The 13,930-nt window shown below is 40.9% G+C and overlaps 1 protein-coding gene across 2 annotated transcripts in view; it reads right to left on the bottom strand.

The window, feature by feature from the left end:
• Nucleotides 1-77: 77 nt before the first annotated feature.
• The window catches only part of TRMT1L (tRNA methyltransferase 1 like), a 14,914-nt gene continuing 1,061 nt past the window's right edge, over nt 78-13,930 (bottom strand). Inside the window, exons 2-16 of one of the 2 annotated variants that reach the window (XM_053984592.1) lie at nt 12,175-12,327; nt 11,207-11,317; nt 10,339-10,452; nt 9,304-9,368; nt 8,825-8,954; nt 7,513-7,633; nt 7,019-7,098; nt 6,512-6,758; nt 5,647-5,859; nt 4,660-4,850; nt 3,303-3,381; nt 2,776-2,942; nt 2,514-2,573; nt 2,041-2,167; nt 78-1,918 (exon numbers count right to left, since the gene is read on the bottom strand). In XM_053984592.1, coding sequence (XP_053840567.1) covers nt 1,603-1,918; nt 2,041-2,167; nt 2,514-2,573; nt 2,776-2,942; nt 3,303-3,381; nt 4,660-4,850; nt 5,647-5,859; nt 6,512-6,758; nt 7,019-7,098; nt 7,513-7,633; nt 8,825-8,954; nt 9,304-9,368; nt 10,339-10,452; nt 11,207-11,317; nt 12,175-12,327 — 2,174 coding nt within the window. In that variant the 3' untranslated portion in view covers nt 78-1,602. The remainder of the gene's footprint in view (nt 1,919-2,040; nt 2,168-2,513; nt 2,574-2,775; nt 2,943-3,302; nt 3,382-4,659; nt 4,851-5,646; nt 5,860-6,511; nt 6,759-7,018; nt 7,099-7,512; nt 7,634-8,824; nt 8,955-9,303; nt 9,369-10,338; nt 10,453-11,206; nt 11,318-12,174; nt 12,328-13,930) is intronic. The other variant, XM_053984593.1, reaches the window with a different exon arrangement.

The following is a 13,930-nucleotide window of genomic DNA, read 5'->3' as shown; positions in this document are numbered from 1 at the left end:
GTCTGAGTTTCACTTTTTCTGCCCTTCCAGTCACCTGGGAATAGTTGCCTTGGCTTGGAAAAGGTATTCAATACCTCTGGCTCCTTAAAAGAAGCTTCAAGAGTAATCAAAAGTATTTCTCACAAGGGGCTTCAGTTAAACTTTCTTTTTAACCTAATTTAATGTAATCAGAACAATCCTTTGCCCCAGGTAACTGACTTTAGGACTGCTTTTATCCTACTAACACTGAAGTGTGTTACCTGCAAGCAACATCTGCCAGCACTATCAGCTTAAAAACCCAAAAATGTCACTAGGGAACATGAAATTCTCTCCTTCCATATAGCTTTCCAATGTGCTCCCAGGTGATCTTTGAAAAAGAACTGTAAGCACTACATTTTTGAAGGAAGCGTTGTTGCTGTATCACTGATTTAAGAACTCTTCAGTGGGTTCTTCCTTTTTGAAATTAGAGAATAACTCCCCACCAAAGCAATCTGGAATTGAAGAGAGTGGAAGAGGCAGCAACTTCTGGCCTGACAGGAGCATAGGATGTTTTGCATCATCAGGAGTGCATTAGTCATGTTACTTCTATTGTACAGTTTCAGAGATGGGTAAGGATAATAACCCCTCATATTCTGCTCGTAGATAAACCTAACAGTGGGGGCCAGGTTGAACACCAAACTTGTGAGAAATGGCAACCACTGCTGACGGCTGTTCAAGTGGAATACACAGAGATACCACAACTAAGTGTGGGGGAAAGAAAGGACAAAGGCAAGCTCATTTGGCTGGAATGCTGCCATGTATTTAAGGAAACCAGAACTGCCAACACCTGGCAGCTTTGCTCGTTCACAGAAGAGATCTTAGCTCAGACTTACTATAGACAACTCACCACAAACTTCACCTGAACGCCCGCTGTGGTCCCTTGTCCCTGTACCTTTCCGCAGCACACAACCACTGTAAGCTCTGAGCAGACAACTACCTAGAGTGACTACACAATTCACTACGATTCGGTTACAAACTGGAGTTCGGTAGCAGCCATGTCACCGCTCCTTCCTGTTCTCCTGGGATCAGCTCCTGCCTGGAGGCAGAACCCTGGAAACAGACCTGGATGCAGAGTTACATGTGCAACCTGGAGACACAGCTGCACCCAGGCAGGACTGCCTGGCTTTAACTCAGAGGGCATTTTATCCTGTGCTGTTTTCTTACCTTAACATGCCCTCTCTCTGGATCATAGCTGGCCAGGTTTTAGGAATGATGCATTTTAGGAACAGGCTGTTTCACAATAATGTCATATTCCAAAATACTGAACACTGTTGGCCCTGTCTCATCTCCTGGATGCTGTGCTGGCAGTAAGGCTTAGACAGAGTGGAAAGCAGCCTCCATGCGTCAGTGTGAAAAGAAAGTGAGCATAAAAGCAGGTAACTCCACAGCCTTCCCACAGTACTGGTTCTGTGACCACAGCCATGCTGGGATCAGGGCTAAGTTCTGTTACCTAAGTCTAAACTGTCCCTTCAAAGTACAACAGGCAGCTCAAAAGGGTCAAAGTCCAGCTTGGGAGAAAGGAGTGGCTTACTGGAACAGGGTGTGCTGAAGTCTGTAACATCCTGATGAACAAACCAATCTGCATTATTCAGCAGCACAGTGAGTGGGGTAGGACTCTGTGAACATGGCAGCGGTGACCCCAGACTTAGCATCTTCCGCTAACTCAGCCTCCTCCACCTTGACTGCTGCAGCAGCTGGAACCTCTTCTCCTACCTGGATCTCTCCAGGGAGATGCACGGGGCCCTCTGCCTGTGCCCCCACGTAGGTGGGAGTGCTGTACTTCATGAGAATAGTCTTGAACTGCGCCAGGGGCGCGTTGGTGCGGACTCCCATGGGGTCGAAGTGGGTTCGGCTGATGCGGTATCCAGCCTCTGACAGATAGTTCAGGAACTTATTTAACCTGGGAAGAAAGGCAGCAAAACCAAACCCCTGCATTTAGAACGGACGTGGTGCTGACAGGGCTGACTCAGAACAAGCTGTGTGTCAGTGTCAGACCAGGCTGGAAGGTGAAGCCACACTTACTTTGGCATGTTCATGCCCTTGATGCTGTGCCGGTGGACGTTGTAGTAGAACGGGGGGTGCTCGGCGCTGTGCTCGGCCCGCTGCCGCTTCGCCGCACTGCGCAGCACCTCCTCGCTTTTCCTCTTGCCTGCACCACAACAAGGCCACGGAAACCACTCAGTACTCACAGGCACCCCCAAAACACCAGCAAAGCCTCAGACAGTACACACAAAAACAAAGCCACGCAGCAACTTCAGCTGTGTGCCTCCTTTTGTAAGCTGGTGTTTGCAGAGGTAAAATCGGGCCTGAATTTAATCAACAGGCCATTTTCAGTAGTAACAAATAAATTAAAGTGGCCTTCACAGAGTATTTGGCATTCTGCTTTTACCAATAACTATGATTCTGGATAAAGTAAAATCAGTACTGGATAGGAAAAAACTCCAGAGTGCAATACTGTTAAATATACAAAAGCTACACCAAAATGCTCCACTTACCAGGTACTATGTAGGATTCTGCGGAAGTATTTGATGTTCTAATATATACACCACACTCTTCTAGAATACAATTATAAGGCAAAATTAATTCTACTGTTAAGTGGCAAAATGCTTTAATTACACAGAAGGAAATAATTCAATTATTCAATAATATATTCAAATCTATGGATACACTGCTGTTCAGTAACTTATCACAGATCAGCATCTCTAAAAATCACCACAAAGCCAGTCCTCTCTGTGAACAGGCTGCCCCTTTTCTTACCTTGTTTGTTCTCATCACCAGGACTGTGGGTAGAAAAATGTTTGAGAGTTGTACACTCTGCTTCACAAATTAATGTCTTCAGAAGTGGCTGAGCTTCATCCAAGCCATACTGCACAGCCTCCAGGAGCATTCTCCTGAGGAATCCAGTGTTAAAGAGAGCTCCTGACCTATGAAACGCAAGAGAAGTCAAAGTTAAGGCTTCTTAATGGAAGCTGCTCCAAAATTCTCTTGCCCAAATTGATTAGCAATTATGTTACACTGAATTGATTTTTTTGCAATGACAACAACACTGGTCTTGTTTAAAAAAATAGTAAATCAAGATCTCAAGAATAGTCATTTTATTTCTGCCCTAAGATGTTGAGAAAGTCATTCAACCCCCACAAGAAAGGTACTGTTGATTGCCGACCATTTTTAATACTGATCTGAAATGGCTAAAATACTTAACAAGATTTATTCTTGTTTCTACAAATATTAATTTCAGAGCTCCTGGAGTGACTCTCCAAATGTGTCCTGTGGTGTGAACTTACCATAGAGGACCAAGAAGCACTGCTGTCTTCCCAGGCATGCTGCCGTGGCAGTCACAGGGCAGCTGCTGGTAAGGGTTTTCTGCAGCAGAAAAACAACATCTAAATTGTTTGGAAACAGCCAGCCATGCCTGTGTTACTGCACAGACAGAGAGAGGCAGTGGGAGCTCACTTCAGTGAGGTATTTGGAAGGACAACAGCAGAAGTGTGACACTATTTTCACTTCTGCCAAGCAGCTCATGGTGAGATTTAGTGATTGATGACTTGATCTGTAATCAGTGTTAAAACACTGAAGAAAAGAAAAGTAACTTCCCTATGTTTCTTTCAAGACACAAGGAAAATATCTGCCTTCCTACTGTTACATAAGCAGCTTCTGGGTTAACATAAGTGCCAACTACAAAATCTGAAACATCAGCCAGTTACATCTGCAAAGCACAGTCCACCTACGAGTCTAAGCCCTGTGCAATTCAGACATTAAGCAAACAATTCACTTACAAATTTAAGATCTCTACCATAACACTGTACTCAGCTACTCATCCCCATCCCTAAGATTTTTATCTGACTTTTAGCAACTTTTTAATACCAGGCTCATTGTATGCTTATGCATCTGACTCTGAGCAGGGCAAAGACACCATGAGTTGACAGCAAGCTATCCAAGAGCCTTTAACTTAGAAACAAGGTTTTAGGGTTTATATTCATTCAAACCACCATCTCCAGGAGTGCAATTTTTGTCTCCTGTCTTTGCTAACCTGTGTGTGGGGATAGCCCATTAACAATAGCAGGGGAAAGCCAGACTGCTCAGTCCACTGCATTTTAAGGAACTGAAATACAGCAGAAAAGCAATCTGACACCAAAAGCTATCATTGGCTGCCATCTGAAGGCACCCAATACTATCAAAGGCTACCCCTATCCTAGGGCTTTTCTTGAAGTGGCAGATCCATGGACACACCAGCTGCATCCTGCAGCTCCAGCAGCTAGAGCAGGCTGGGAGGATGTCCTGTGTAGAAACAAATCTTAGAATGGTTTGGGTTGGAAGGGACCTTAAAGCCCATCCAGTGCCACCCCCTGCCATGGCAGGGACACCTTCCACTAGCTCAGGATGCTCCAAGCCCTGTCCAGCCTGGCCTTGGACACCTCCAGGGATGGGGCAGCCACAACCTGAGTGATTTGTGCCACAAATCCAGTCCATTTACAGGAAAATCCATGCAGACAACTGATCCAGCCCATGGCCACGAGACACAACGCCCTCTCCACCTCACATATACCACTCATTGTTACAAACAAGGGAATTGCTACTAATGGGATGTAAATATAAACAAAGCACAGAACAGAGACAAATTGCAAAAGAAAAGCCATTTACCTTCCACCATATTGCCCTCTTTCTGGAAAACCCTCTCTTCACACCACTGGCAGTGGATGAGGTATCGGACCTTCTTTGCAGAGTCATCTGCAGGGGTTGGGCCCCGTAAAACTCTGACCACCACGAGAACAAAGTGTTCCAGAGCTACTGCCAGCAGCACTTCAATGCCTTTGTTACAGCGAGCTGCAGCTCTGGGGGGAGAACACACACAAAAACCAAATTGTCCTGAATTCAGCAGGCAAACACTGCCATGGACACCTGAACCTGCTGCACAGGTCTTGAGCTCATCTACTTCCCAGAGAGGGGTACTGAAGACTTGAGATCAGGAGGAAGTGTTCTTTCTGAAGTGCCTCATTTTGTGGCCTTTCTGGCAGGCCAAGCAAATCTAATTTTACTACTTCTTATCACAGCTAGAAATAGTGGTCTGCCACCTGCATCATCACACGCGCAGGGAGAGGACAAGGGAAATCTAAAAATGTTCAGCTCAGCATTTGTCTTCTGGCATTCTCAAAACCTCTGGTGATTTCATTTCCTCCTCATCTTTCCCAAGCAGTTGTCCCATCCTCTTGCCTGTACTTTTTTCTCCAATTAGGTTTTAGGTCTTCATTTCTTTAACAGACTGAGTTTATTTAGGGTATCTATATGCAAATAACTGATTTCACAAGTTAGTAATCACATCCATCTTTTTAACCTCAAGTATGAGGATGTGCAGTGAACATCAGGTTCCACTGAAGCAAGTCTAACTGAAAGGCTTACCTAGAAGCCACTCAAGAAGCTTGTTTTGTATTTTAGGAAGTCCTATGGAGCTATAAAATGGCAAAATTGATAGAAAAATAGAAGAGTTTGCAGGTCTGGGTATTTTTTTTTCACATTACCATCCCACCCCACCCCTACCCTACTGATGCATTTTTACCTTGCCCAGTCACTAATTATTTCTAATGATTACCTAGTAGTTTTTTACCCTAATTGGAAATGGTTTAGCAGTACCTTGTGGCAGCAGCAATCACAGTCCTGGCTGCCAGCTCCTTGTAGTACTCTGTTCTGACAATATTGCAGCCGTAGTGACGCAGGGCCACGTGCTGCGCCTTGGCATAGAGGGAGCTGATGTCTGTGGATGTCAGTGACACAATCCCAAGGTTTCTCACGTTTCTGAAGGCAGAGTCCAGGTAATTCACAGAAGTTCCAAAGGGGTCCAAGTGGCTGAAAAGAAAGGATGCACCACTGAGAGTCTATAAATGCTCCAATGTCTGAGGAAAACACTGTTTTATAACCTTCACCTATGATCACATTTAAAACAGAAAGAAGGAACAGGACTAAAACTTCCAGCTTAGATCTGGATGTCAGTCATTAATAACATAAAAAAGTCCCATCACCTATTTTGATATTTGTATAGGGTTTGAGTGCATGCATCTATATACCCAACCTGGACGAATCAGCCTGCTTTAATTCAAAGTTAATATGCTGTAAAATAGAGAAAAACAAGAGACGCAACTAACAGCATTTTAAGCTAAAATAAGTTAAAAAAAAAAAAACGCCAAAACTGATTTGGTATTTCTCTTCAGCAAATAGATAATGAAGTTATAAAAAAAACCCAGCCTGGGTTAAAATTTTCATGTATTTTTATAATCCATTCTGAATGTCAAAAAGACTAATATTTTTCCAGCACTTTCTGAAACATTTGAGATTAAAGTTCTGTCCCCTCACCATTTCTGGGACAACAAAATTACATTTCAAGTGACTGCTGGTTGATTCTTTTATGATTCTAATTTCTCCAAATAATCATATACTGTGAAGTGGGGTGGGGGTGTGTCATTACCAAACCAGAAAATTGACAGAAACATTCAACACTTACATAAAATCAAATGATCTCAAATGCATGACAACATTGGCATCCATTTTTGTCACCTCAATGGTGTCACTGTTTTCTTCTCCATTTCCCACAGTTTCACCATTGTCTTCTTCCCTAATGTTCAGTTTCACCTTCATTTTGTTTAAATGACAATTTTCCTTAATCATTGTCACAGAATTTTCATTACAATCATTAATTGTAACTTTCACAGAACTTCTGAGGTGCTTTGCCCACTGCAATCCCATGATACCTGCGGAAAAACATAATTTAAGGACAGTAAGATAACTGATTTTAAGAAGATCACTGAACTTTAATATTATTACAACCTTTTAAAAAGCCTTAATATTGCTTTTGACAGCTGTCTTTTTGTATGGAAACTCAGGACTCCCTGCCTAAAAAAGAAAATTATTGTGTACCTCACATTATTTTTGAGTGTGGGTTGTCAGTTATGAGTTACTGCTGCTTCCTCCTATTAGATATTAACCAAAATATTAAAGAAATGGACTTTACCAGTGGCACCAAAAGCATCCAAACATTCAATGGGTTTGCGCTCCCCAGCAAGCACAGCCAGTGCACAGAATATCAACTGCCTGGAAAATAAAAATGGCCATAGTCTGTAAGTTGAGAGAACATTTTTGCTTCCTTTTCCTTATTTATTTCCCTTTAAACTAACAGTGGGATATTTAAGCTAAACTCCACTTTTTACAGGGAAGAATTGTAAATAAAAACCTCAGCTGTGCTGAAAAGTTGAATTCTACAGCAAGGTATTCTTAAAGTAAGATCTACTAATTACAGGAAAAGATTTAATTACTTCAGAAATGACACTATTTCACATATAGTGGTTTTGGGTATAAATATTATTTATCAGTAAGAGTTTTCTGATGAGAAACTTTTTTCTCCTGCCCTCTGAACAGAGGTTTTGCAGGGTTGCCTTTCAAAACACAGATTTTTCCCTACAAACTCCCCACCCCTCTGATGCATCCTCCCACTCCCTGCTCTCTCACCTGTTGAGTTTCATTTTAGGATTAAAATAGGAATCTGTTTTCTGGGGTGTGGAGTGGTTGGGAAGAACCTGCACATCTGTGGCTGACTCCACCACTCTGTAAGATGACTTGGGAGCACGAACTGAAACAAGTAATGGAGGCAGAAGGAAAGAATTGGTGAGAACTGTAATTAATATTAACACAGTTGGTAAATTACATTGAAAAACTGCTCCCATAAAGCAAGAGGTCTGGGTAATGCTGCAATCCAACCAGGACATGGACCAGTTTAGAAGGATGAGGGGAGAAGCAGGCAACAATTTATCTTCTAATCTCAAGTGGCAAATCAGGATCATGCTCTACTGCAATTTTCTGTGGCAAAACAAGCTTTCAAATCTGACAACTGTAAGCACAGGCTGCCAATCCTATGAGCACTTCATCCCCAGTCTAAAATGTACCTAGGAACAACCAGGAAAAATTTGTACCAACTGGTTCCAGTGCTCACCCTGCCTCTCTCAGGGCTTTCAAACACACACATGGTGTATCTGCTTCACCTTCAGGGCCCCAAGAGCTGCCAAGTGCCTACAGATCACAAAACCTCTGGATTTCTCCTCCCCTCCTGAGGAAAAACTGCCTCATGCATTTTGTTAAAAAATGCTAAATAGGCCATTCTTTACTCACAGCTCTGAAGGGAAGCACACAGACATCAATGTATTTCATAGCACAAAGTATATAAAGATTTGGAATGTGGTACTCCTATCACTTTTCAGACATTCAAACTGATGCCCAGGCATCAAACTACTGGCATTCCAATTATTTAAAATGTTTTTAACCTAGTTTATGCAAGTTAGAAACCAACATCTCATTCTGGACAAAGTTAGGTAGGATTGCAATTTACCAAAGAACTACTGACACCTCCATCATGACTTTCTGAGACTGAAAAAACATCACCTTGTTTTGGGAACCCAGGCTGTGCAGTCTGGATGAAAAGATAAGGATTTTTATATTGCAGAAAGATTTACTCCAGACTTTTTTTTTCTGTGGATGCCACGTCCTCACTCTTTTGGAGACACACAAGCTGGTACTTACAACATTAAAGGTGTGTGGAACACTAGATATCTCAATAAGAACACAGGAACTGGTCAATGCAACACCAAATCACAACTCTGCTACACCTCTGATGAAACAAAAGTTCTGAAATATTAAGGGCAGATTTTTCAGTAGAAAGGCTAAATCTGTTTCTAAATTTTTCCTGTGTCTCCCACCCCTTGTCACAGTTATTGCATGTGGTGTATGACAGAAAAAGACTGAATGTTTCCTGCCAGCCAGAGCTCACCTGTGATAAACCTCGGCTCAGTCTCTCCTTTATTCACGTGACGATTAATGTGACCTATCATGTCAGTTCTTCGTGCTATAGTCGCTGAGCAGATGATACAGTGGTAATGAGCTCCCATCTTTGACAATGTCTGTAAAATAGTGTCTTTTATGTAGTTTCAGAATACATAAAGCATGCCTGAAGTAGAACTGAACACAGGCATATGAGAAGTCATCTGCATGTTACCTCTAGAGCACTCAAAACATCTGGAATCTACAGACAGAGCTGATGTAGGCAGCTGCCCCCCCCAGTGAGAGAAGTACAACCACATGCAGCTACCCAAGGGTTCTACCACACATCCTGGACCAACAAGCTTTTGGCATCCTACACAGAGGAGCAAGTTGTATTTGGCAACTCAGCAGATCTCAAAAGTTCCCCTCAGTCACCCAATTCCCTCACTGTGTACAGTAACAAGAATTTCTGTGATTCAGCATTTTTACCTGGTCTCCAACAACGTTGGGTTTTACTGGCCGACAGGGTAAGTGACAGATGCACATTCTGTACCCTGGAAAACAAATGCCATCCCAGAACAGTAAATGAACAGCATGTCTGTGCCTGCACCACATGCTCTCACTTCAGATTTCACCAGACAGCAACAAGAGAACATCACCAATTATCTGGTACATTCACTCTCTGCACAGGGAAATTTATCAGCTAATTATACACTTTAAACTTTAAAATGCAAATAATTTAAAATTTATTAAAATACGTCTCTGAGCATCTTATAAAGCTACACCAAATCTCCAGTTCAAAAATACCTGTGAGTCTTTCACAAAAAGTTACCTGGCTAACACTTGTGTGAAGACTCCTATAAACATACATTGCACAGCTAAAGAAAATCAATTGAGATACCTGATACTCTAGCTGGAATATTTATTGTTCAACTTGATCTTGCCCATCCTCTAAATAGTCACTTCATTTCCCACAAACCCATACACCTGGATTTTTAAAAAACACACACTACTCACTTTATTTTCCCTCTTAAACTTCTTGCAGGGATTTTAATGCATCTTACAAGCAGATCACAGAGTTTATTAAAAAACCATTAAAGCTACTAAATATTGATACAACATAAAGACTTCAAGGGTTTATCAGAACCCATGGGATCTTCATGATCCACCAAAATTGATCACCAGTGTGTCTGATTATTATTAATATATAACTAGAACTTTTATTGAAGTAATTTTCATTACACACATATTTTAAATTTTATGGTCATTTTCATGACATGTCAAACAATTATTGGTGTTTTTCTAAAGAGAAAATGCACAATTGTAACCATTCTGGCTGGAGAAGAATGGAGTTCTTCCACATTTACATTTTACATCCCACCTCAAAATTCATTCTGTCAAAATATGGTTCTAATTCAGAGATGGTAACAAAATGCTTAAGTCAAGGGGAATTTTGGAAGATGAAACACAGAACATACCCACAATTTCTTCTAGTATTTACTATTCAAACCCAGTTGCCATTACCTTCAAATTCAACAGAAACCTTCCAGTGCAAATTCTGCAAGTGACGATGGAGTTTGTGGCTATAGCAAGCTTTGAACTTCTCTTCAGGACACAATGGACAAGGCTTCCTTTGATCTGAAAATACAATTAAAATTATGAGAAACATGAAATGCAGTTACCACTTGTGGTAGCTGAGATGTAGGCCAAGAGAAAAAAAAGGCTGAAAGTAAAATCAACATGAGTTAGAGATGAAATCCTCAGGGAACATTCCATTTCATGCACAAACTTCAAATTTATGCGTTGCCTCTTTCTGCTTCATAGAATATAGACCAAAATCACTATAGCTTTAAAAAATATTAACTTCTACAACCTTTGGGTTTTGGTTTCTAGTATTTTTTACTTCAGCAACATGAAGCTAATGAAACTTCTGAAAAGTACTGAGGAACAACAGAACTTTACAGATGACATGCAAAGACTTGAAATGCTTAAGAAAACCCACCAAACCAACACCCCCAACAAATCGAGAGGTTAGAAAAAATATTTTGTTGTTCTAACTCCTAGATCTTTCGGACAAAACAAGCAGCTGATACCTATTTAAGCTGCAAAATAAGGCAGTGTACCCTATATAAATAATTTTGAAACATATAATTGAAAAACCTGCATGTGAGAAACAAAAAGCAAAGGCAAGGCTGCGCAATGCAGGTGTTAAAGCCCTTGAAGCAGTAACCTGAATAAAAACTAGCTGAATGTCAAACAACCTTTCAGGCAGAATTTAGGAGAGGAACAAGAGAATAAATCATAAAGCCCTTTTTTACAAAACCCCTCATCTTTAAATATCATAAATATATGTAGTGTGATAAAGATAAAATCTAAAGGAAAATGTAAATACCTGTAACACGAAGATCTGTCTTCTGGGACACTACTGTGTAAAACTCACCTTCTCTCAGGTCAGCCAGTTTCTCTAGATCAGCAAGGTGTCTCTGAATTGAAATATGTTTGTCTAAAAAAATCCATAAATATTTAGAAGTTAAACATTCTTAGTTTAAAAACTGCTTTTAGTTTATTGCTACTTTTCTATGCCACATATCAAATCTAGCACTTTTAGAGAATGACTGCAGTAGCGACTGAAATACTTGTTTTTGTCGTTTTACTTCCATGGCAGCGCAAATGACTGCAAAAATTATCCCCAGAGTAGCTGTTTAATAAGATGGATATATTTTCATATATTTCTACTTCGTTTTAATACTGACACACAAACTTTCTAAGATAGAGAGACCCTAATTTAAAAACAACAGCTGAAAAGATCAAGTCACATTCCCTTTACACCTGATGCTGTCTCAGCATTGTTAGTGAATGCAAATCATGCACAAAAGCAGTACAAAAACATCATATGAACTCACTGGCAAAACTAAATATCAACTATAAGTGGACCAAATTTAAGAACAATTATTCACTGTAGAGCCAGGATACATTAAATTCTACCATTTTTTTCCTTCCCTTAGTAAAGAACCATTAGTAAACCATTTAACCTTTAAATCAACCACCGGATTTTTCAACTTATCAGTCAGAATTTGCCAATACCAAGAAAATTAGGTTGAAATCTGCTTTATTGATTCCAGCACACAGAACTTCCCAGTCCACTGTAACACAGATTCTGTAGCAACTTTAAGCTTTACAACGTTTTTACAGCACAAATCTTCAGGTTTTCTTATGCCAGACAAAGCAACTGATCCACGTGGTCAGGATACAGAGGTGAGTTTTAAAATGAGATTTCACACACTCCCTTTACCTTTCCTACCTAGTATTTCTACCTTTCCTCCAGCACATGGCACAAACATTAAGAGTTTATTAACAAACCTCGTGGGTAATCAGATGATACATCCAAAATATTGCTATCAGATTCCCTTGGGTGTTCTTCCTCTGCTCCTTTGTCTTCAGCTTCCAATTCTGACTTGGGAATTTTCACATCAATGTTGTGGCTTTTCGCGTTTTCAGAGATCACCAAACCATCTTAAAATCAAACAAAGACACAGTAAAGGTGTCATTGATGTAACTGAACTATACAAACATGTTCATTTATTCCAAATAATCTGGTGCTGACTACAAACATGAAGGAAAAAAAAATGTAGGATATTAGGAGATGAATTTTCACTCCAATTATCCTTGGAAACCACTGTGGAATAATGTCACCTGGACAGCTGAAATGACTATTCACACATCAGTATCAGATGTTTAAGATGAATGAAATAACATTTACACTGCTGTTTTCTGGCAGGATGCAGTGAAGCAAGGCAAAGCAGGCAAGGAAGAGCTCCAAATTCTCCTGACAATTTACTATCAGCTAAAAAAAGTTTGGTAACAGTTTAGTTCATGAATCACACAGTATGAAAGAAGGGACTTAGGCAGGAATTTGCTATCAGCAGAGGCAGAGATGAGGGGAAGTACTGGTGCCACCAGCACTTGCAAATGAATTGCCTCCCGGGGCAGTACAGATGGGCCTGGTAAAGAATTTCAAGCATTTAAAGAGGCTGAGAGATGGGGCAATAAAATGAGAATGAGAATAGTCAAACCCGGGGAAAATAACTGAAGGAAAAGGTGGAAATCCCCAGGTGTGGTCCGACCCCTCTCCAAGGAATATAAGGAATCACTAGGAAAGGATTCAGAAAGCCACATAAATCTATCTATAAATATTGTCCCGCTCCCAGCAAGATTCCAGGGGATAGGTGGGACTAGTGAAGTTTCAACCATGGGTAACAAGAAACAAAGCTCTGGCATTGCTTTGCAACTACTGAGAAGCAACAGAGCATGCCAAGGCTTTTCAGCCTGGATGGGACAGACAGGAGGTGCAGAGAGAGCACAAAAGGCAGCCACGAGCTGTCTGTCCTGACACAGAAACTGGGATGCGCCTCATGGAGAAAATATGAACCTACAAACTGGTTTGTGTTGGAAGTTATTTCCAGAGGATGCAGGAATGGATGGTTGTTCTCTGGATGCGGAGGGAGCAATCTGGGATAGTGGAAGGTGTCCCTGCCCATAGCAGGGGCTGGAACAGGATGGGCTTTAAGGCTCCTTCCAACCCAAACCATTCCACGATTCTCTGATTTCACTGGTCTTCCCTATCCACCTATTTCTGACCAAAAGTTAAGACAGGCTGGAAGGATCTTACAGCAGTTCTTCAGATTCCCCGGCCTACTTTTGTTTGTTTTCTTTTAAACATTGCTGTTGGGTAAAAATACCTGTTATTATGAAAACTGACAGAAAGAGAAAATGGCAGGAATACCACAAGACAGGGGCTCAAAAACCTGAAAAAGCAGAAGCACAGAGTAAAATTATTCTACCTATTTTAAAATCTATCAGGAGGTGCATTGCTACGAAGAGATTGTTGCTGTGCTTCTCACAGACCTGTTTTAAGATGACAACTCCCCTAAGAAAGATTTGCATGGAGCCTACTGCTCCACTGAAAAGTTGCAGGATTCCTGGTGATAGTTTCTACATGTTTTATTAATACAAAGATAGAAAGAAAACGAGTAAGTAAAAGCAAGTTTAGTAAGGAATCCCTAACAACTATTGATTAGTTGCAGGGAAAGTGGAAACAGTTATAAAAATGTATAGT

This window comes from Vidua macroura, chromosome 9 (genome assembly GCF_024509145.1).
Source record: "Vidua macroura isolate BioBank_ID:100142 chromosome 9, ASM2450914v1, whole genome shotgun sequence".
Classification (NCBI taxonomy): domain Eukaryota; kingdom Metazoa; phylum Chordata; class Aves; order Passeriformes; family Viduidae; genus Vidua; species Vidua macroura.
The sequence above is the reverse complement of the archived record's forward strand: the minus strand, read 5'-3'. Positions and strand labels throughout refer to the sequence as shown.